Source organism: Lissotriton helveticus, chromosome 11, assembly GCF_964261635.1.
Source record: "Lissotriton helveticus chromosome 11, aLisHel1.1, whole genome shotgun sequence".
Classification (NCBI taxonomy): domain Eukaryota; kingdom Metazoa; phylum Chordata; class Amphibia; order Caudata; family Salamandridae; genus Lissotriton; species Lissotriton helveticus.
In genome coordinates, this window is record NC_136072.1 from 57986781 (window position 1) to 58011574 (window position 24794).

The window sequence follows — 24794 nt, forward strand, 5'->3', positions numbered from 1 at the left end:
AGGAGACTTTTTAAACATCTATGGGCGTGCGACCACGCAGCTGGCACGCCAAAGGCAAGCCTGTCTGCGCCAGTAATACACCATGCGCCAGGACTCCTGGTCTTTTTCTTTATTTCTCAAAGGAGCAGTTGCTCAATCTTAACACCTCAGGTAATGTTACTAGGTGTTACTATTTAGATACCAAGATTAACCTACATTTTTATCCCTGCAATTCTTGCAATTTTACCACCTGTCTCAAAGGCATTGATCAAACATTAGGATTGCAACAGTGCTCAGTGCATGCAGAGTACTTGTTTTGCTGTTTTCAGATCAATGTTAGATGATTAGTTAAAATCAAATATGAGCTCTTTGAATTTGGAGAGTCTTATACTCCCCAGTTAGTTTTCTTAACTGAAACTTGGCTAGAAGAAGCTCCCCCCGACCCTAAGGCTAAGTTTCTTGATGGTGTATGTAACTATATTGATATTAATGTTCAATACCCTAATTTCACTATGTAAAGGGATTTTAATTTTCATTTAGAGAATTTTAATGATAACGATTCAGTACAGCTTTCAGAATTGATGATCTGTTTTAGGTTGGAGCAGAAGGTGCAAATTGCCAGGCACAGCAAGCCATATTATAGATAGTGATAGTCCAGTTTAGTATTAATATTCTTACCTCAGACCTCCTGCTGACACACTTGTGAAGAATATATCCATTTGTTTATGGAAGACAACTAATTTTGGAGAGCTGGCAGTGAGCTTGATACCAATTTAGCCTGACTTTACTAATGGCCTCAACAAAGCGGGTGCACAATATCATGATTCGCTAAGTAAGGCAGTCCACAAACATGTAAGGATAAAAAAAGCATTGAATGTTTAGACAAAAGCCATCTGCCCCCAGTTCTCTTTTGCCCTTAGATCTATGAAACAAATATGCCATAGAATGGAGAAATCCTGGAGACTGAATTACAATGAGATAGGCAAAAGAAGATATAGAGATGCAATCGGTGAATATAAAAAACTTGTATAGACTAATTTTTGTCAGAGAAGATTACATTTGCCTCACATTCCTCAGAATAATTTTTAAAAGTAGTTCAGTCTCTTTTAAGCCATAGTCTTCCTTCCATCTTTTCCCCCTGCCAGGTGTCCTGTGATGAACTGATTTTTTTTAAAAACAAAGTGGAGTCAGTATACAAGGAGTTCGGTTATCTCTGCACCTCATCTGATTTGAGTGCAGAAACCTTGTTTACTGACTAGAAACGATCAGAACCATGTAATTTCCCCCTTTTTTTTTTTTCAACAGATCTTTATTGTCAAGATGGCATAATAGACAATCACATAAACAGACATGCATCTAGCTCATGTATCATTGGCATTGTCGAGCAAGAGAGTAGGAAAAACAAAAACATGTCGCGATCCAGCAACTTACGGTTGCCACCTTGATTTGTCCATGGAGCAGTCTTAAGAGTCCGTGAAAGACAGGTTTCAGGTCATACCTTCATAACAGTCTCTCATGGTAGTCCTTACGGTTCTTACTCGTGGTTGGTTTACCCGCTCCCAACAGGCCAAAGTGTAAGCATAACAAAAACAATTAACGCAACTAAGGTCATCACATGGCAATAGGTAAGTCTGTATATGGTCAGCATTCGGCCATTCCACACATGCATTACTGGTCCCAAGATAGCTTCGCCACCCCGCACCCTCTCAGCCCTCCCCAGTTTTCAGTGTGTGGACTCAGTCCATCTAGTCTTCATCCTCCTCCGACTCTGAGTCCTGGCCCTCCGGCAATGGTGTACATGGTTCCCCCCTATATTTGTTCCACGGTGACCATACCTTATTCCACTTACGGGGGCAAGCTCGCATTAGATATACTGCCCTTTCTTTTACCATTAAAAGGTCCATATTCCTGATCCACCCAGCTACTGTAGGCAGTTCCGGGGCACCCCATTTTTGCGCAATATCCCGTTTGGCCACCGTGACTGCCAACGTAACCCACAATCGCCCATACCTGTCCAGGTCAGTAGGTTCCCAAATGTTTAACAGGCACAGACGGGGTTCTGGCAGGACTGATATTTCCATGGCCTGGGAAACAGTGCGCATAATCTGCCTCCACACCTCCTGGATTCGTGGGCAATCCCACAGTGTGTGGAGCAGAGTACCCTCCTCCCCGCAGCCCCTGAGGCAGTATGGGTGTGGCGCCCGCTGTATTCTATGGAGGAGCGGTCTGGTGTAATATGTGCGGTGTAGAATCTTGAGTTGTATTAAGCGGAACCTGGACGATATGCCTACCTCCCGCGGTGATGCAAGCGCCTCGTTCCATTCCGTCTCGTCCATTTCGCCCAGCTCCCCAACCCATTTCACCTTGAGCTTCTGTGTGGGGTCCGGGAAGTTGTTAACTAGTTTTTTATATGTGAGAGAGGTAGCCTTTTGTTCCATAAATTCTGTCAGTAGCCTGTCCTCCAGCGGTGACGAGTCTGGGAGTGTGGTGTCAGGTGGAATCGCTCGTAGGAGGGCGTGTCTGATCTGAACATACCTGAATGTCTCCGTGGGGCCTAATCCATATTGTTGTTGGAGTTGGGAAAACGGAAGCACCGTGCCCCCCTCCCAGAGGTCCCCCACCACTGAGATCCCTATGTTGTCCCACTGTGTGAATCCCTTACAGGACCTCAAGTTTCCCAGCGCCTTAGTGTCCCACAACGGTGTTAACCTGGTAAGTCTGCCCTTCCAGCCCAGACGTGATTGTGCTGTGTGCCACACTGTTGCTGTGTGAAATGTCGGACCTAGTAGGGTCTTAACTTGCGAGTAGTTGTATAACACCGCGAGCATGCCGGCCGTGCCCAGCTGAGACCAGTCCGCCTTATAAGCGGGATCGTCCCGTGGAGTGTGTATCCAGTGGTTAATTATTTTAAGCTGGGACGCCCAATAATATAATTGAAGATTAGGCAACGCAATCCCTCCCTCATACCAGCTCTTAACCAGTTTATCCTGTGCTATCCGCGCTGGGCCATTACTCCACAACAAGCCCGATACCAGTGCAGCGATTTGCGTAAAGTAGCGTGGGTCCACGATATAGGGGGAATTCTCAAGCACATATAGAAACCTTGGGAGAGCCATCATCTTATACAGCGCTGCCCTTCCAAGGAGGGTCAGCGGCAGTGTAGCCCAGAATTTAACAACCGCACGCAGGCGAACTAGAGGCGGCAGCAAGTTCTCTGTATAGAATCCCTTAGCATCAGCAGTAACGAAGATTCCCAGGTACTTAAAAGAGGTGGACGTTATCTTTAGGGGACAGTCGTCCTGCAACAAAGGGGCCGGGCCCCGGAGTATGTATAAGATGGATTTGGACCAATTCTGGGTGTATCCCGACGCCTTGCCATGTTCATCGCATAATGCCAATAGGGCAGGGACTCCTTCGGTAGGATTGATCATGTAAATAAGCATGTCGTCTGCATACAAGGAGACTTTGTCTTCCCAACCTCCCTCCCAGGAGATGCCCCGGAACAGCGGCGTCGCTCTGAGCAGAATTGCCAAAGGTTCCAGCACCAGTGCAAAGAGAAGGGGCGATAGCGGGCACCCTTGTCTGGTTCCCCGCCCCAGTGGGAATGGCGGTGAGATGTGACCATTCGCAACCACCTGTGCGACTGGCGACGTGTACAGTAGCCGTACCCATGCAAGATATTTTGGGCCGAAGCCCATTCGGGTCAGTACAGCAAATAAATATTCCCATTCAACCAGGTCGAACGCCATCCTAGCATCCAGGGAAATTATCGCTGCCTGGTCTGTAAGAAGATGCGCCCGTGCCATCACCCCATGCAGTCTCCGTAGGTTCAGCGCCGTGCTACGGTGCGGCATGAAACCCGACTGGTCTGGGTGTATCAAGGCGTGTAGGTGTTGAGTTAGGCGACCGGCCAGGAGTTTTGCTAGTATCTTTGCTTCAATGTTGAGTAGGGAAATGGGTCGGTAAGAGCTACAATCAGTTGGTGGCTTGGCTGGCTTGGGAATGGCCACGATCGTGGCTGTGCGCTGGTCGAGCGGGAGCATCGCCTTCTCTACGCTTTCAGTGTACATATCTAACAGGGGTTTCGCCAGCACTGAGGCCGTCGCTTTATACCATTCCACAGGTATGCCGTTGGGTCCTAGCGCTTTGCCTGACTGCAGAGCCTGTATTGCCAACTGGATCTCGTCCTCAGTCAGGTCTGCGTCTAGTTCTAGCTGTGTTTCGTTGGAAAGCTCTGGGATATCAATGTGACTAATCGAGGCCATCGCCTCCCGTTCCGTGACGGACCGCTCCGGGGTGTATATCCCCTGAAAGTGGCGTGCCAAGGCACGTACTATTTGTTCCGGGTGAGTCTGTAGTTGGCCCTCACTGTCGTATAGTCTCTGTATCCCTCTATTACTGCCGCCCCGTTTGTCTAGCCATGCCAACATCCTTCCGGCCTTGTCTCCCACATCGTATACTCGGTGTGCGGTGTGAGCTAAGTAACCCTTAGTGATTGTTGTCAAGTGAGCCTGGTATTGCTGCTGTCGGAGGTGCAATGTATGAGTAGTGTCCGGGGTGGGGTCTGACATGTGAGCATTGTTCGCCGCGCCAAGCGCCAGCTCTAAATTCGTAAGTTCTGTTCTGGAGTCCTTTTTATGCCCAGTGATGGCCGCTATGGCAGCTCCACGTAAAACCGCTTTATACGCCTCCCAGAGTACCGAGGGTGAGCAGACTGTTCCTGCATTTTCGGTAAAGTAATGTGTCGTGGCTAGCTTAAGTTTCTTCCTGATCCCAGGGACCTGTAGATAGTTGGGATAAATCGGGTATATTCTGGCGCGCTTTGACTCTTTGGTGGTAAGATGTAGTGATATCGGGGAGTGATCTGAAATGCCCCTGGGTAGAATCTCTAGCTTATCTATGGAGCCTACACCTACCCCCAAAAGAAAGAAGAAATCAATACGTGAGAGGCTGTTATGTGAGGAGGAGTAGTGCGTGTATTGACGTGCTGTGGGATTGAGTTGACGCCATGCATCCGTGAGGCCCATTGCGTTCAGGAAGCTGGGAAGAGCAGAGGCCCCTCTCGGGCGGTCCCGTGTCGGAAAAGTGTCTAGCAAGGGATCTGTTATAGCATTGAAGTCCCCCCCGATGATTATGTCCCCCTCCGGAAGTTCTAGAAGAAACTGCCCCAGTGCCGGCAGCGCAGTAGAGTGCAGCGCCGGGGGGATGTATACTGACACCACATTAAAGGTTCTCCCCTCCCATTGACCAGAGATCGCCGCAAAGCGTCCCTGGTCGTCTGCCTTATGGCTGCGGACCAGAAAGGGCGAGTTTTTCTTAAGAAGTATCCCAGTGCCCCTGGAGCCCGTAGTAAATTGAGCGTGAACTGCCATGGTGTATCCACGTCTATTTAAAGCCTTGCATGTATTCCCTGTCAGGTGTGTTTCTTGAAGTAGAACCATCTCAGGGCCGTGGCGTTTGATGGTGTGCATTACCAAACCCCTTTTTATTTTATCACCCAATCCCCGGACGTTCCACGTAAGTAGTTTCAGTGGGGGCACCATTGTTAGAGCGGGAGCGCCCTCAGTGGGTGCATTTTGTGCTCGCCTTGCCATCCGTATTGAAGGCCCGTGACCCCAACGTGCGGCTATGTGGCGCTATCTGTAAGGAATGACGTGGGCCTGTGCGCCCGATGTGGATGGCCCACAGTGTGACCGTTTTCTTCATGGAAGTAGTGATGACCAATAACGATAACCATAACAATAACAATAACAGTACAATTTTCCCCCCCACCCCTCCCTGCTCCCCTGCTCCACGGACGAAGACCCGCCCGCATTCCCAACTTGGCAGAGTGCTTAGTCCCATCCCTAACTATCTTACTTGCTCGTGGGGTCGGTGAGTCCCCCACAGGCATCGGCCCATGCCCGCCCTACTCAGCTCCAACAGCCACGAGGTCCCAACTGCAGCAGATTTGTCGATCCAAATGTATCACAGTCATTCAGCCCCTAGCAGGTTGTCCCGAGCCGAGAGGGTCTCTTACTAGATCCGAATCCTGCCCCGCCGCCCCTTCTTCAGTTGTAGGGCTGGTGGTTCGGCGTTCCGGCGTTCCTTCGTTACGCTGGTTCCGGCGGTCCCTGTGTGGACGTTGGGGTTGGCCCACCTGCCTCCATCCATCCAGCCATTCTCGTGCCACCTCCGGTGTGTCGAAGAACCATGTCTTGCCCTCAGCCACAACCCGCAATTTGGCGGGGAAAAGCATCGAGTAGGGTACGCCCCTATCGCGTAGTGTCTTTTTTACTTCAGTGAATGATTTTCTGCGCCTAGCCACATCCGCCGTATAGTCCGGAAAGAAGGCCAGGGTCGAGTTCTGGACTTTTACAGGCGGTGCGACCCTCGCTGCCTGCAAGATGGCGTCCCTATCTCTGAAGTTAAACAGCCTGGCCAGGACAGGCCGCGGCGTTGCTCCCGGTTTGGCCGTACCTTCAGGGACCCGGTGCGCCCTCTCAACAGAGAAAAAGTTGGACAGGCCCTTTGGTTGTAGCTTGTTTTTGATAAGGTCTTCTACATACAAGTCCATGGCGCCTTTCCCTTCCGACTCCGGAAGGCCCAGGATGCGTACGTTGTTTCTACGGGAGCGCCCTTCCTGGTCATCCAGCTTGTCCTGTAGTTGCTTCGCGACCTTTTCCATTCTCTCCATCGCCACCTGCAGGTCCGAAGTGTCTTCAATGAGAGATTTTGTGACCACTTCCACTTGGGACACTCTTTCAGACATCTTCCTGAAGTCCGCCCTCAGCAAATTTACTTCGGAAGAAATAGTGCCCACCGTCGCCTGTACATCAGTGAGCGTTTTCATAATGTCCTCCAGGGTTACTTTCTTCGCCCCTTCTGTGTCCTGAGGAGTACCAGTGGAGTGGCGCCCGCCTCCCTGAGAATGGCTTTGTTGACCATATGCAAATTTATCAAGTTTTGCCTGCGTCGTCGTATTCCTTAAGCCTTTGCCTGCCATGGCGTCGCGTTCTCTGTCGTGCGACCCGGACCCCTAAAAATGTCCAACGCAGACCGCCACGTGCGGCCCTTCAGGATTCCCACCGTCTGCAGTCCCTTGCACCGTTAGTTACAGGCTTCTAGTTCACTGCGACTGATGGGGCGCATTCGTAGAGGATCTGTGCCCGTGCCCGTGCCGTGTGGCTCCCCACTCGTGTACTTTGCTCCTCTGCGCGCTACAGCACGTGTACCTTCCGTGCCTCGCGGTGTCTTCTGTGCCCCCAGGACAGGTGGCGTCTTGTAAATAGCGGCAGGATTTCGCCGCGTTTTGAGCCGCAGTGCCCAGGGCAGTGTCCGCTGACCACGGGACAATGTTCAGCACCAGCCCCCCATGTGGGCTGAAGCCAGTGACCTCAGCACGGATCTGTGGGCGCGCTGCCGTCTCACCTCTCAGACGGGGCGGCGGTGTCAGCCCTTCTCTTTCACTGGTGATGGCGCCGCTGAGGAGCAGGGATGTCCTCTCCTGTGTGGGCGTTCCGCCCGTCCGGGGTATGGTCGCTCTCCCAAGGGGCGCAGGTTGGCAGCAGGGAGCGCCGGCGCGAGTCTCTTCACCGGGTGTCCGCAGGTGCCGGGTGAATTCAGTGAGCCTCAGCCGCCCAGGGCGCACTTCCGCCCGGGTCCGCCTAGTACGTCAGCCCGGTGCTGCCGGGCAGTGAAAGGCCGCAGCAGTCCGCCCCTGATCGGAGCACCTCCCGGCCTCTGACGATTGCCGGGAGCAGGTCGGTGCGTGCCGCTGGTTACCCCCAGCCGATGTCGCTCCTTCGAGCGGGCGATGTCACGGATGGGACTACGGATAAGTGGTCAGGCCGTTAGTGCCTGCGGAGCTCCCTCGTTAAGCTGCCGCCATGCTCGGCAGTTGGCCACGCCCCCCGTAATTTCCCCCTTTTAACTGCTGATCAAGTGATAATTTTAATCAAGCACATTAAGTCAGGAGCCCCCTCAGATGCTTGCCCACCTGAGCTAGCACACAATCTGGCTGCGAGTATAGCCCCAGCTCTCATGATTTTGAAGAATATCAGTACTACAGCAGGCATCTTTCCATCAGAATGGAAGAAGGCTTCCATATTGCCTCTACTAAAAAATCCTTCATTGGACCCTACAGAGGAGAAGAATTTTTGCCCAATATCACGGCTTTCGTATGCAGCTAAGTTACTTGAAAAACATCTTAATACATGTTTGGCAGACTATTTAGAAGAGAATTCCCTCCTACACAACGCACAGTATGGTTTTAGAGCAGGCCATAGTAAAGAGATAGCACTGATAGCTGTCTCAGAAGAGATTAGATCTAATGAAGATGCAGGAGGGAGAGCCGCAGTGGTCCTTTTGGACTTTTCATGTTACTAGATCGTATATCCAATAATGGTATTTCTGGTCTAGTGCATGATCTTCTCTCTACTTTTTTTGAGGGACGGGGAACAGATGGTGTCACTGGGTGAATTTAATTCTAGATCTTTCTCCCTTCCCTGTGGCGTCCCTCAGGGGTCCTCACTCACCCCAATGCTTTTTAACATATACATAGCTCCTTTGGCTGAGTTGATTTACTCCTTTAGGTTTGCCACAGTTGTGTATGCTGATGATACACAGATTGTGATCTATGCGGCCGGGAACCTAAAGGAAATTGCTGACCGAACTAACAAGTGTATGAGATCAATTGCCCACTGAATGTCATCTAATTGTCTGAACTTAAATTGAGACAAACAAAGGTTCCTATTTTTGGGAAGGAGACTACTTTTTGGAATGAATCAAGGTGACTCTTAGTCCCTTCCATGAACCTATCACTAAGGTATGGAACCTCGGAGTAGTCTTTGACTCAGATCTGTCTTTCAGGGAATAGGTGAACAAACTGTCCTCTTCATGTTTTTTGATGCTCAGATCCTTAAGGAAAATGCTGCCTTTCATTGCTTTTCAGCTGCAAGAAACTGTGGTCATTGCCTTGGTTTTATGAAGGATCGACTACTGTAACACCCACTACATAGGTGCCTTGCAGGGTGCATTAAGAAAATCTACTGACACTGCAGAATGCATCTGTGACTGTCACAAATTATTAATTGTTTTCCTTGCAGGGTACATACATATCATGTAATCTGTACTCTTTACTAAACGACCCTGACTATTGGGAGACACCTGATCAGTTCAATCCAGGACATTTCCTTGACATAGATGGGAAATTTGTGAGAAAGGAGGCCTTCATGCCGTTTGCTGCAGGTAAGCCTTGATTCTTTCAACAGCATGTTCTTCTGCACCATATGTAGCATTACCACCCGTTAAAGTTTTCAAGTAGCCACATAGTATTGACTTTCTCACCCATTTGTCTCTGATTGGTGGTCTTAATCAGTTTCCATATGTAGGAGTGCAGCATGTCCTATGTGGGTTCTGAGCTCTTTGGTCCAAGGGACACAAGCTGCACCTCATTGATGAGACTCAGTAAGGCCAAAATGCAAGCTGGTTTTGCACGAAGGCCAAAATGAAGTTGGTTTTGCACTTTTTTTTGGGAGAATGGCATTGCCTATACATTTTATTCCGCAGGGTAGCTTTTTATCGGTGTGGTTGATGCCTTGAGTATTAGCAGAAAAGAAATAAAATATGATGGATTGCAATATTTACTAGAGGAATCTCCAGTGATAAGAAGTAATTGATCAATCATTTCTATCAAATTACATTTTTTTGATTGTCCTTTTAATAGAAGAGTTAGCTTCAAAGTCCAACCTCAGAACATGTAGTATAATTATAGACCATTTTTGCTAAGTGGAAAAACACATTTTCTATAGAAAACTAGCAGCCCATCCCGACGTCGTCCGGGGGAGAAAAGTAATGTGTTAAAAAATATTATAAAGCTTTTAATATTTCTCAGTACACAACATTTTTGGTTTCATTTGATTGTGAACGTAGAATAAATTGATTTTGCAAATTTCCAGACCTTGAAAGAGCAACATATAACTGCCCATGAGTGAAACAGTCTTCTCGTAAGTCAATGCCTATAACTTTGTATGTTTGTCCTTGAGATTTTTTAATAGTAGAAGCAAAAGCAATGTTAATAGGGAACTGCAAGCGTTTAAATTGAAATGGTAGATCATTTGGGATCATGGGTATGCGTGAAATGTGTGCTAAGTGTCCTGCGGCAGGGCCAGAGAGAATAGTAGCTTTAATGACATAGGGTAAAAGACTTATAACTTGTAGTCGTGTCCCATTGCATAGATCAGGCGGATGTAGGTTGCGTAATAACATGATGGGAATCCCAACTTTAATTTGTAGTACATGAGGTGGAAGTCCGGATGGGTTAAGTGAGTTTAGGAATTCTTGAGGATAATGCACGGCGTCTTCAGTTTCTAATACTGTATCAATGGATTTATAGACTTTTGCGTCTCCTGGTATTTGAAGTAGTATGTGTTCATTGATATGGTTGACACTTGAGTTTCTGGGTGCAACTATAGCTCTTTCGCAAATCCACCGGAAGTCTTTTGTAGCAATTTGCTCTATGTCCGGGTATACATGTTGTATGAGTTCCTGTAAAGTAGACACTGGCGTAGCAAATTTGTGAATATTAATATTGTCGTTATTGGTAGGTACTTCACCATTACCAAGTTGTAGTAGAAGATCAGCAAAGTGACTATCTCCACCACCTAAATGTGTCCTCATGTTAGTGCGTAATGCGAGAGTTTGAACACAGTCCCAGAGTTGTGATGCTTTTAAGCATGCTTTCAGTATGTCCGCACGTGTTCCTCTTGGAACAACAGGAAGAGTTTGTCTGAAGTCTCCAGCAAACACAATAGTAACACCACCCATTATGGTATTAACATTTTGAATGTCTTGTAGAGTTCTATTGACGGCGTCTATATGTGCGCGGTGTTTCATAGTACATTCGTCCCACACGATAAGAGAGACACTTTGAAGCAGTGTTCCTAAGGGTCCATTTTTGCGTACAGAGCACGTTGACTCTTTTTCCACTGAAACATTTAAAGGTAGTTTAAACGTTGAATGTGCAGTTTTCCCACCAGTTAGCAAAGTAGCAGCTATTCCCGAAGATGTTACAGCAAGAGCCAATAGTCCTGAAGAGCGTATTTTAGCTAGTATGAGGTTTATTAAGTAAGTTTTCCCTGTTCCTCCCGGTGCATCTAAGAAGAATATTTTACCTTCTTTACTTTCCACACTTTGAACAATGGTGTTGTATGCAACAGTTTGATCCGGAACTAAGTTTGGTAAATGTTGTTCAACGTATTGATGGATGTTATAATTAGAATGTAGTATTTGAGTGTGTTTGTTATTGTTATGTATCGTTCTATAACTTTCTGGCAGTTTGAAATCTTTTAAAGATTTCTCATTTAGTTCATAGAGGGAGTCTTCTATTGCTATGAGTCCTTGGTTAAAGATGTCATTAGTGAATGGTATTGAGTCATCATGTGTTTCTTGTTGTTTTCTGTGTAGTATATCCTCACATAAATGTTCTTTGTATTCCTCCCATAAAGACATAGGATTCGAAGGGTTACAGAATAACAGAATAGTAACAAATAATTGGCGTAGTTGATTTGGGCAATCTGAAAGGGCAGCATCACTTAAAGTATGCTTCCAATGTTGGTCGTCTTCAATGAGTCCAAGTGATTTACATGCAGCTTGGTAGGTAGGCATTAATTGTCCATGAACGGTTAAAAGACTTTCAAAGCTTGTAGGTCCCCAAACATGTTGTAAAAGAATGCGTAAATATAAGCACTCAGATTGGTTTGGGTGAATAGTGTACATTCTCCCAAGAGCCGAGTCCTTTTTTACTCCAGGGTGGCCTAATACGTCAATACCACGTTTCCTCTGTGTGAAAATATTTTTTCCCCAGGTATAGTATTGTGGAACCTCTTGGTATAGCAATGTTTTATCAAAAGTGTCCGTGGCACACAATTTAAAGAAGGCAGTAAGTGTTGTAGGAGTTGGATTTTCTGCTACTCGGTTCATTGTTTTTTCATTAAAATATACTCTTTGTCCATTTGGCAGATGTACAGCTAGATATGTGACCGTCGGATGTCTTTCATGAATGTTAAACTGAAGGATGCGCCAAACAGCCTCTGAAGTACTAATATACCTGCCATTGAGATATGTTTCAATTTCATTATGTTTGTTTGCAATAGTAGCAGTTGCTTGATCTGAGCCTTTGTTGATATATTTGCAAATATATTTAATAGCTTTCACTGATTGGCAGTGTTCAATATTAATGTGAGCATTGAAAGTGCGACATAGTACAGGTGAATATGGAACCACCCACTGATTATCGACAGTAATTTCTTGGCCTCTAACAGTCATTGTGATTGTCTGTCCGCCATGTTGTGGGCTCCTTCTACGGTAAATAGGATAACCATTAACACCAGTTTCTGTTTCATTAGTGAGAGGGAGTGTGTATTTTTTGGTACAAATACCATTTTTCATACATGGTGATAGAACGTTGTGTTCACCACATGGTCCATGCAACATGTTCTTTTTAACAATCAAAAATAGTTGTTCATCGTTGACAGGATCTGGCAGCTCAGCGGATATAATGAGATCCACTTCGTCTGCTTGTATTTTAGGTTCAAGCTATAATAGGATATGCACGTGTGGCAGTCCCCTCTTTTGCCATTCTATGGTAAATATGTTAGCTTTGGCATATCCAAAGATATGTTTTTGCGTTAATATTTTCATGAGTGCTCTCACTTTTATATTGAATACACGTGCAACGATGTCATGTCTATCGCATGATCTTTGTTTAGGAAATAATTCTTTTTTAATTTCTGGCCACTCTGGATTGCATGTGAAGGTGATGTACAAATCAGGTCTCCCATAGTGCCTAACGTATGTCATTCCATCTTGTGTCTTTTCGTGCATGTACCTGGGCGAGCCAGTGAAGGTAGCGGGTAAAATTACGTGTTGTCCAATATCCGAAGCGTGAAGGTGCTGATCTTGATTGAGTGCATCTTTTAAGTTTATGTAGTTTTCTACATGTAGTTGAGTTTGATTGCGGCGTATTCAGTCGAGCCTTTCGGTGATCATTTTTGCCATCATATCCACAATATATTGATTAAAAAGATTTCTAAACCAATGTAAGGTATTGAAAGTTGTGGATCTAACCATTAGAGTATAGGCATAGTATTGCATGCATGTAACAGTTTTGTTCTTACCGCAGTTTGCTAGTGGTATGTTTAGACAATAATCATCTTCACCTCTTGGGAATAGAATGGGGTATTGTAAGGGGTCATATGATCTATGCAATTCGGAGACTTTACGTAATATTCCTTCTCGGGTATGTAAGACAATGTCGCGTGGGCCTTTGTTTTCATTAACTAAAAGAACAGCAACTTCATCAGTTGTTGGTGCATTATATCTCCCTGGATGTGTATTTGGAGGGCGTTGATCAGCGTGGATGATAATTTTAAAATCTTCATCATGTGAATGCATCTCATAGTTGTATTTAAGTGACCTAATGTACGTGTTATGAGTGTGCAATGTGGTTTGTAGTTCTTCAATAAGCTGTCTGTTTAAGTTTGGGATCATGTGTGATCGTGCATCAACTTGTTGCATTGCGGAAAGGAAATATATTTGTAGAAATTGTGGGGACTTTCCTTCTTGTGGAAGCATGCTGCCAACTAAGTGGTATAACTGTCCATGTATTTTAAAAGTAGGCATGAAATTTCCTTCTTTAACTTCATTTGCACCAAAGGATGTCATTTGGAATAGAGTATTGTAACGGCGTGTGTTTGTTAAGAAATGATTTGAAAGTGGGTGAGTGCCATCAAGTAGTTGTTCAATGATTGGAGGTGGTTCTTGTATGTTATTAATATTGACCTTTCCTGATAAGCAACAAAGGCCTTTAGGTTCCGCCTTCCCTTTCTGTGCGTAGCACTTGGTACAGACACTGTCCATGTTTCCAATTATAACATCTGCATTGTTCATGTAGTCAATAAGTGGGTTGTATTTGAATGCTGAGTTGAGGCTATGTACTGTTAGTGGAAGCCTAAGTAAAGGTTGGTCTGTAAGTTGTGTTTGAGCTTCTATTGTTGAAGTTTGTAAAGTGGAAGTATGAGGTAAAGTAGTGGACGTTGACGGCTGTTCACTGTTGTGATGAATTGGCTGTGAAAGCTGAGAAGTGTATGGATCAGCGATGTTTGTTAAGTGGTTGTGATCCTGTTCTTGTGTTAGTCGTATGCGCTTATTCCTTTGTGCCCGTGTTTTATATGTTGCCCTTGAAAGTTGTGTCTTCCTCTTCACCATTGTAATAAAGTGATTGTAATATTTGTAAAAAGTGTAATGATATTTATGTTAATTTGTATTGTGTCTTGCAATATTGTATTTGTCCTTGAATGTTCATGTTGTGCAATTTTTTGTAGTAGGCTATGTGTGGTTTGGATATGTTCTGAAAGTGTAATGAATGAGGCGTTACATCCTGTGATTCTGGGCAAATCACGTAATCTTCCCGTGCCTTACAAAAAATGAATGTGTGTCCTAATGTAACGTAACTGGTGCTATGTAAAGCTGGGCAAATCACGTAATCTCACCGTGCCTTTAAAAAAATGAATGTGTGTCCTCTTGTAACGTAACTGGTGCTATGTAAAGCGCTCTGATAGCCGATTCGGGTGTAGTTTCCGCTATATAGGAGTGTTGAATTTTTTTTTTAAAGTAGTACAGTGGGTGTTTTGAGTACAGTAGAGTATGTTAAAGGTGTGTGTTTTAGAAAAACAATATTTATTCTACTATTATAAAGAGAGAACGCTCAAACTTTTGTGCCCGAACAACGTTGTTAGGGGGTGTTAGCGTTGTAAAGAAATAATGTCCTTTTAAATATCCTTAGTTATGTTTGTGATCATGGGTAAGTGTGGTTATATTTTCCGAATAGCAAAGCAGCATCAAGTAACTGTGGTTATATTTTCCATATAGCAAAGCAGCATCAAGTAGCGTAAAGCGCCGTCAATTACTATACATTATGCCTCTTTTTGTAATGTAAATGCGGCAGCATCAAGTAGCATAAAGCGCCGTCAATTACTATACATTATGCCTCTTTTTGTAATGTAAATGCAGCTTATTGACATCCTCCTGTTTTTGTGTTCCTGTCCGCCCCCTGTGGCAACGTGTAATGTATTTTTTTTTGTTTGAAGTGTAAGGAGTGTAATGTAAATCTTCCTTTTTTTGGTTCACTGCCAGCCCCCAACCATCAAGTAGCTGAAATCTGCGTCAATTAGTATACATCATGCCTCTTTTCTCAATGTAAATGAGGCTTATTGAATTCCTCCTGTTTTTGTTTTCCTGTCCTTCCCCTGTTTTAATGTGTAATGTAGCGGGCCTGTAATGTTTAGTGTAATGATTGTTATTTAAATGTTCATGTTTTTGGTTGAGTGCCTGCCCCCTTGTTGAACTTGTGATGTGTTTTACTTTTTTTAAATGTGTTGTTGTATTTTTACTAATTACAGCGAGGGGTGAGAGCAGGGCTATTTGTTTCCCTCTGCAAGCATGTCCGACGTGTGGAAATAGGTATTTTGCAGTTTATTTGTCAATTAGTGCGAGTGCTGCGAGCATGCATTGATGTTAGATGTGTGTAAAGTGACGTCAAGGAGGTCCTGGCTGCCCCCTGTGCTGTGCCTTGCAACAGCGTTATTCTGCCTCGTTCTGTGCCCTGTGACAATCTGTAAGTGCACACAGCATTGAAGTTGTCCCTGGCTGCCCTCTGTGCTGTGCCTTGCAACAGTGTTATTGTGCCTCGTTCTGTGCCCTGTGACAATCTGTAAGTGCACACAGCATTGAAGTTGGCCCTGGCTGCCCCCTGTGCTGTGCCTTGCAACAGCGTTATTGTGCCTTGTTCTGTGCCCTGTGACAATCTGTAAGTGCACACAGCATTGAAGTTGTCCCTGGCTGCCCCCAGCACTGTGCCTTGCAACAGTGTTATTGTGCCTCGTTCTGTTCCCTGTGACAATCTGTAAGTGCACACAGCTTTGAAGTTGGCCCTGGCTGCCCCCTGTGCTGTGCCTTGCACCAGCGTTATTGTGCCTTGTTCTGTGCTCTGTGACAATCTGTAAGTGCACACAGCTTTGAAGTTGTCCCTGGCTGCCCCCTGTGCTGTGCTTTGCAACAGCGTTATTCTGCCTTGTTCTGTGCCCTCTGACAATCTGTAAGTGCACACAGCATTGAAGTTGGCCCTGTCTGCCCCCTGTGCAGGGCCTTGCAACAGCGTTATTCTGCCTTGTTCTGTGGCCTCTGACAATCTGTCACACAGAAATAATGCTGTAGTTCACACAGCAATAATGGTCTGAGTGTGTATTGTGAGCGCTATTTGTCCGAATTAGAGGGACTGCTGTGAGTTAGTGTGTTTGGTTCTCCCTGCAAGACCGTTAGACGGTCAATTAACGTCTATCATGCCTCCTTGTGTAATGGTTTTGAGGCTTGCTATAATTGATTATTTCACTGTCCGCCCCCTGTGCAGCCCCTTCCAACAACAGTGCGTAATTGATTATTTCACTGTCTGCCCCCTGTGCAGCCCCTTCCAACAACAGTGCGCGAGTACGGCAATGGCGTTTAAGGAGCGAACATGATGCCTTGTGTGAAAGAGGCTTGTTCTCCGTCAATCGCGTTTAACCCCTTCCATGCTCATGACGAGCTCAGCTCGTCATGCAGTACACTGGTCGTGTGCTTATGACGAGCTGACCTTGTCATGAACAATGGGATCCACGAGACATCAGCACCGGGGGGGGAATTGCCTTAGCATTGAAGGTGTTAAAGAGCGAATATGATGCCTCGTGGGAAAGAGGCTTGTTCTCCGTTATTCTGTCACTGGCTAAAGAGGCTTGTTCTCCGTTATTCTGTCCCTGGCTAAAGAGGCTTGTTCTCCGTTATTCTGTCCCTGGCTAAAGAGGCTTGTTCTCCGTTATTCTGTCCCTGGCTAAAGAGGGTTGTTTTCGTTATGATGTCCCTGGGCGCCCCCTGTGTATCCCCTTTGAAGAACAGTGCGTGACTACGGAATTGGCGTTTGATGCCTCAATGGCTTGTGTAAATTGCGGTGCAATTTTTTGGTAGCATGTGAGAAATGTCTTGCTCCGTTGTTTGCCCGCGTTAGTGGCCCGGACAGCAATAATGCTCCTAGGAATCACGTGGGTGTTTGACCAATGCCTGAATGTGTTTTGGAAATGTGTTTAAAATGAATATGTTATTTGCGTGATTGCTTGCGTGATTGGTTATTTGTGTAATGTGTGTGGCGCCATTGGTTGTTTGCTGGAAGGCGTGGTGCTTGCGTGATTGGGTATTTGTGTAATGTGTGTGGCGCCATTGGTTGTTTGCTGAAATGCTTGTTGCCGCGATTGGATGGTTGTTCAATGTTGTTTGCTGTGAGGCGCGGGCAAGAGTGTTGCGCGATTGGATGCTTTTGCTGTGAGGCACGGCCAAGAGTATTGCGCGATTGGATGCTTGTGTGGCTTGGATGGATCGTCTTGTATTACCGGCCCTTTTCGTCCCGAAGCCGCGCCCCTTTGTTTATGTTGGCTCGTAACCCTTCAGACTCAGTGAGTATTAAGTTATCGGAATGCACATTCCGATTTTGCACATTTTACGATGTTTATGTCCTGAAGTGGACGTGCATAAAACGTTGTCTATTGTTTGCACATATTAGAAAATTGATGATTATGCCATGAAGTGGACGTGCATAAAACGGTGTTTATTGTGTGTGGTTGCAGAATCTGTTGGTTGCTGTGTTGTGTGTGTGCTTGTGTGTGCTTGCAGAATCTGTTGTTGTGTGTGTGCTTGAGTGCTTGAAACCGAGTGAATGGGACATGCCCCTCTGCCAATGTTACCGCCCACATTGAGAACAACGCCCACAAGGAACTACTTTCTCTGGAATGTTGTTTGCCCTTCGTAATGTATATGTTGTAGAAATGTATAGCCTATGTCCATCTCCTGGACCTCCCCTTTCCAACGCTGTATTGGGTGTTGTGATTGATGTTGCACTTCTGGAGTTTACCCGCCTCAAAGGTTCCCAGTTCTCGCTTTATAATAGTAGTATAGATATACACAACAAAGATTTGAGAATCGTCTCTTTCAGTAATATTTGATCTTTATATTGCATGCTCCCCGCTTTTTAAATTAACAATCCAATTCATTTTAAATACCTAAAAACCTGTATAGCTTTTAAAGAAGGTGGGTTGTTTATTTAACTGCTATAATCATTATTTAATATTTTGAGTGCTAACATTTCAAGTGTGGTCCTATTTCACATCAACACATTTATAGTTACTTAAAACTATGCCACATGTAGTCCCAAATGTTTATGTGTCAGTCTTCTGAGTATTTAAAAAAACTGAAAACATTTGCAAAAGGAAATTAAATATTTGTGTTTAATTTTGAAGTTTAAGACAAATGTGCTTTGAACAACAATTAGAACATCAACAAAAGACGCAAGTTCATTCACATGCCATAAAAGTTATCTATGACCTTTACAAATTTTTGAATTGTTTAAGCCAAATGTTTCAAATACCCTATTTAACTTAAAAGTGTTTCCATTGCTTTATTAGCAATGTACAGGAGGCTGATTACTTACGTATTGTCTTCATTGCTTTGATTCCAGTTCTTCCCTGTCCTAGTTCCTACATTTTGAGATTCACAACCTTAACACAGGCATCTTTACAAGTTAAATGATTGCTTTGAAGAAAGACTTTCTGACTCATGTAATGGACCTTACTCTTTTTTCTTTGATATTTCCATAAATCTTTGCTACAACCTTATCACTTCCTGTAATACCCAATTATGACACATAAAAAGGTAACAATGCATGGAGGGTAGGAATTAGGAGTTAGATGAGGAAAACCAGGACTCAGAGTAATGAAGATTACTTGAAAGTAATTAAGCTATTACCTCCTTATCCATCTTCCTTGTACCAGTTGTTAACAATATATGTGTGTGTGTGTGTGGGTGTGTGTGTGTGTGTGTATATATATATACAATACAAAACAAGGAACCAATTGTGGACAATATTTAACGGGGTCCAGGGTACATGTCCAGATAACTTATCAGCAAAGGAGTACCGAGTTCCCCAGGAAAAGATAAGGAAGAAGGTGTAAGGATATGGAGACAGATCAGAGGCAGGGAACAAGGTGTTCCCTTGTTGGAACTAGGAGACCTCACACACCTAGGAACCTAGGTGTCAGGCTTCATCATCGGTCTCCTGCTCCTCGTCAGACTGGCGCTGCAATGTCTGACGGGCGCCAAAAGGCGCTCTTTGTTGGAGATCTTTTGTTCCAGCCAATGGTTTGAGTGCGTGTAAGGGGTCTGGTGAAGTGTAGTCGTGAAGGGTAAGTGAGGTTAAAAAAGGGTGAGTCAGTCCACACAGGACTTTTATTCGAGTGGCTGACTCCCTTATTAAAAGGGTGAGAGGGGAGAAAGGGAACTGCTTAATTTACAGTGAACTAACTCACCCTCTAAAAAGGTCGACATGTTTCATGCCTGTCTGGCAATTCTTCAGGACCTCGAGTGTTGGGTACTACACAGTGAAAAAAATAAATAAAATATAATTAGAAAGATACAACATCACTGGGCCAATCAGGGAGTAAGCCAACTGGTCCTACTCTAGTGGGGAACCTAGAAAAAACATGTAGAGGAAAGCCAATTTAGCATAAATAGGGGCAATGTCTACCAGAGCTAGGTTCCAACATGTGCTCCATAAAACATACACCTAGCATACATGGAGTGTATTCCTCGAATTACACAATAGTAGACATATTAATGATAACACGTCTACTCCTGACATTTTGACAGTGTAATACAGGGTTGCGGCAATTTATGAACTGCAAGATGCAAGAACAAACAGAATCAAACAGAGCAAAGAGGATTAAAACAGCACTGGATAATGACTGGTTGTGTGCTTACCCTAAGAACAACCCTAAAGGGCCCCGCAGACTGTTCCCCTGGGGCTGTCCGGAAAGGTAGGATACCTGTCAGGGAGAAACAAATACAGGCACCCAGAGGGTATGTTCGTGTAAGGTAGATTATTATTACAGCGAGGCCAAGTGGGAAGGAGGACACTTGACCTAGCTAAAAGGACTGGGAGTTAGTGAATGGAGAGACCAAGTAGAACCATCATAGTCCCCCTCTCTCTCTGCTCCACGGCACAGCCCTCTCAGAGGTGGGTTCTGCGTGAATTACAACAGGACCGCGCGCATACTGCACACATCGCCTCCGTGCACGGCGGCCGGACGGGTCCGTCAGGATCACTCCCGCCCGAACATCGGCAACAGGGCCCGGACAGTCAGACCATTCACGGCCCTGACGTGTAAACCCTCCTCAGGGCACCTGATGGTAATGGACATGTCTAACGGAACAGAGCTGAGGGGAACCCGTAGAGGTGCCCTCCCGGTGGACCCAATCACGTCATCGCAGTTACGACTGCTAGTCAGATAACATTACCGCGACCACGCTTACCTGCAGGTACGGACAGCCTGGGTGAAGAACCTACCCAACACGCGAGGCGCCCCAGCCGGTGGCGCGGAACAGATGGTCCCGTCCCGGAGAGGCCATCGGGATTAAATGCTGCTTGACCGTGACACCGCAGAGCGGCGCCCCGTCAGTGGGTGTGGCCAGAGAGACCTCGGCCGCGCATGCGTGTCAGCGTGGACGCGTGTAGTGCGTCCGAGATGGGAAGGGGCCTATTACAGTGGCGGCCATCTTAGAGAGGGGTGAATGTACAGGGGGGTATTACCCTGCGTGATGTAATTAAGGGGATATGACCCGAAACCATGTGAGTGGTTTGTCAACTACAGTATTCGTCAGCAAGGTAAATTGACATCTGAGTAAGAGGGCGTCGTCCCTAGTGGGTATGGATACCTGAAAAAAAGAGGGGGGAGAAGGGAAGTATACCCGTTACCAAGGGAAACATGGATCGCCCGGTCTACTAAATTTTGATTGTCAACACGGTATAGTAGGGGCCCTAAGGGATAGGATCTGGTGGAAAAGTCCTGTATGGTGGAGTGCACGCCAGTTGGATGGACCCCTGTTATGAATGTTTTCTTTTACGATGATGCCTCCACAAGTGACCTATGGGTAGCAGGTAAGCTGCTTGTACACTTTAGGGTTACTGAATCATTCTTTTCTTTGTGTCGTGCTGAGGTGTCTGTGGGTGATGATTGTGCCACATGAGCAATAGTCACAGAGCGGCTTCGAATGAAAACATATTTTTCCTCACCATTGCCTCCTTCTATCAGTTCAACTTCTCTTCTGTCACTACGACCTATCTTTTCAAACTACTTTTCCCACATGTTTGCATTTTGATTTCTTAGGGCTCAACATGCTGCCTAAGTGTAAAGAGGTCCCAAACTGTGGGATAGATTTAATGTGAAGCCAATGCCTGAAGAACTTGCTAAGGTGGAACTAGGCAGTTCTGTCCACTTTTCTGTTAGTTGGGGAGTAACTTCAGTGGTAATGGTGGTTGTTGCTTTAGAGTTTTGGGCTCTTGACAAGATGGAAGAAGAGTTTTGGTGGTACTACATGACAAAAAATGAATGGAGATGATCTGTACTTGCTCTGTATCACTAACTATGACAAACAATAAATCACTGTTTCATCAAACTACTTACTTCCATGGCTCTCCCGAATCTTTGTTTTACCTTGTCTCCTGTGACAGGTATTGGTGGTGTTCCAATCCATGTCAAGATCATCACAAGGGAGCTTGGGGGATATGGGCAATAGCTCTTTAATTTCCTTGCAGGGGATCATGACGCTGATGTGGCTAATGAAAGAGCAGTCATAACAGCATCTTACTCTGCAGCAAGCTCAACTTCCTGCTCTGCTCTTCTCTCTGGAAGATCAGGTGTAGCAGACCATGGTTGCTACTGAGTTCGATTTTTGATTCACTACTCTCAGCCATGACTGCAGTCACTGCGGTGCTGAGAGACATCTGTTTTGGTTTTGTTGGGGAGGGTGCTATTGATTCTGGGATGATGTTCCTCCCAGCCTCTTCCTGCCTAGGAGAGGGTTCTGCAGATGTGCTGCATTGCATTTGCAAAACAAATAAGTAATAAATACTTGGTGTGCCTCCAAGGCTCATAGGCTCCTATCGGGGAGGGGGTTGTCCATGGCCACATGGCAAGAAAAAAAGGAGGCATGGAGAAGAAAGACAACATGGATGTCACTGACACACACACTAGCTCCACAAAATAGCCATCACCCCATGACCAGGAAAGAAGGAGGCACACAGAGCAAAGAGTAAATTAACAGCCTATGAGATAAACACACACATAAAATGCTATCACCAGCAAAGAAGAAGTCATGGAAAGCAAGAAAACATGGCTGCACTACCCTGTCGGGAGCCCCTTCCTCCCATTTGTAGATAATAAAATTGATCTTAGAGCAATCAAATCTACCTTTGCTCTGTGTCATTTGAAAATAAACAGAAACTGTTTGGGAAAGATACTTCCATTTGCTTTCTAACCTTTAAATTATGGTCTACATCTGTCAAAGAATGGTCTAGGTGCCTAGCTGTCTGCTTCAGGTCTGTCACCTTGGACCTATCAGAGTTGAGCACCGACTGTGGCTACCACTTAGATCTCGCTGGAGATGGACTCTGTAAAGCTCAAACCAAGCCTGTCTGGCCCTTCTTCCTGGGAAAGCCCACACAATTGACTCACAGATGGGGGTGGTAGCTCAAATAATTTGGGTATATGTTGGTTTGTCTTAAATTTACTTACTAAACCTTTGACGCTGAATTACAATATGACCTGGTTTAGTTCACTCCTGACTCCTGAATGACATGACAAACTTATTTTCCATCAGTGTATTGCAGATGGTGGTGTGGCACCCTTTTTATTTTCCACTAAGCTGCCCTTGTGATATCAATGTTTTAACTGTAAAAATGAAAATAGATGTGTTACTATTTTGCAGCACATGAGTTACTTAAGCATACTAGTGTTACTTAAGCATCCTACTTCTTATAACAACTCTTTATGTCGGAAGAAGAAACCTCTATGGTCTTGAAATATATTGCAGTATACTATAATATACTCATTCTGCCAGATAACGTGAATCAGTGCCTACAACGACTATATTGCAATATATAATGGGGTAAAAACATTGTTTCAAATAATTGACACCCACTCTCTTGTTTTCCTTTTGCAGGACCTCGTGGATGTATCGGGGAGCTGTTGGCCATGACTGAAATCTTCATCTTCTTCACTAGCCTTCTACGTACCTTCAACTTCAGGCTACCTGAGGGGGCTAAGAATGTCGTCATAGAGAGGGGTACACTGTTGCCTCAACCATATGAGATATGTGCTGTGCCCCGCTAGATTTCAAGCTATTCCCTAAAATTCCCTTATTTTAGGTATAGTATTAGTACATCAGAACGATTCTCCTGCCACAAAATACAGTCTTCATGGTTTAACAAATGCTTACCTTGTAATCAGAAAATGTTCTAGCATTCACTAAAAAAGTAATAACAAAATAATAATTTTTAAGCCCTATTGTTATAGATGTTAAAGTTGATCTTTACCATTTTGTCAAATGTTTCCCAAATGTTAGTTATTAAGTCTGACTGTCTTAATGTCTCAAATCATCTGACATATAGTAAGAGAAACTAATAACCTGCAGCCCACGCATTAGAAATTGTGTTCACGCCCAATGGAGACGTGTCGCTGCATTGTGGAAAAGAGAGAAGAGGGCAGACTGTAGGCCGTCATGCCACGCCTCTCATTCCTGCTCCAATGTCAATCCCTCATTTGGCTTTTACAAACGCTAAGTCCCCTTGCTGCCTCATCCCTGGAGGAACCCCTACACCGTGCACATTCCTGCTTGGCTGCCATGCTCCTGTGTTCAACATTTGGGCTGACCTGTTTCCTTGGAGAACCGGAGGCTGGGCAATTGCTGCACAGAGTACAGCAGCCAACAGGAGTCATGGTCCAAATGAGATGTTGAACAACCGCTCATTATGCGTTGTGGTGCTGGGTAGAGCCAAGGTGCACGGAGGTGGCTGGCCCAGGTTTCAGTGTGGCTTGTTCGCTGTATCGCCCCCCCCAACCTCTCCCCGTGAAGCCGTTTGGCATTCCACCAAACATTGAGGAGTTTCGTATTGGTTCTTTTCCTTATTGAGGGATACACTACAACTTTGTTCATCCCCACTGTAGGATTTGTGAAGTATTCCCAATGTTTGTCCTAGACACCTTCTATTTGATTGTTTAGGGTGTTGTAGGACCTGTATATGTTTTGTATATATGTCTTTTACACATCACTCAATATTGATATCTAAAGAAATTGTTGTTTTTGTTTGTTTTGTCATTACCTGATTCGAATAATTTTTTGATATGTCGCATTGTCTTTGTAATGTGTAATTGTTTGGACATGATTGGAATGATCATATTGCCCTGTCGTATATAAATGTGTTATGGCTGCATTGTGTACTTTTTCACATGTTATAAATATTTCATAACATAATCTTCTAAAAATTTTTATAAAGAAAAAGGTGAATACAAATCTGATCATGCATAAGTAAGTCATTATTTGATCTCAGCGTAAACTTGGCTGCGCAACTAATTGGTACGAGGGCTAGGTCCATCCCCCATATTCATAATTCTCCCATGTTCAGCATTTGGGCTGGTCTGTTGCCTTGGAGAACCGGAGGCTGGTCAATTGCTGCACACAGTGCAGCAGCCATCAGGAGTCATGGTCCAAATGAGATGGTGAACAACCGCTCATTATGCGTTGTGGTGCTGGGTAGAGCCAAGGTGCACGGAGGTGGCCGGTCCAGGTTTCGGTGTGGCTTGTTCGTTGTATCGCCCCCCCAATCTCTCCCCTTTGAAGCCATTTGACCCTACCCTGCTGCA

At 45.2% G+C, this 24794-nt stretch overlaps 2 protein-coding genes across 2 annotated transcripts in view; one reads left to right on the forward strand and one right to left on the reverse strand.

The window, feature by feature from the left end:
* Positions 1-23264, forward strand: part of LOC144791494 (cytochrome P450 2J2-like) — a 73304-nt gene extending 50040 nt beyond the window's left edge. The window contains exons 6-7 of the mRNA XM_078666190.1: positions 9066-9207; positions 23095-23264. Coding sequence (XP_078522316.1) covers positions 9066-9207; positions 23095-23264 — 312 coding nt within the window. The remainder of the gene's footprint in view (positions 1-9065; positions 9208-23094) is intronic.
* Positions 9850-14226, reverse strand: LOC144791983 (uncharacterized). The gene is given in 2 exon segments (XM_078666855.1): positions 9850-12953; positions 13137-14226. Coding segments are annotated over 2 exon segments (4194 nt in total).
* Positions 23265-24794: the final 1530 nt, after the last annotated feature.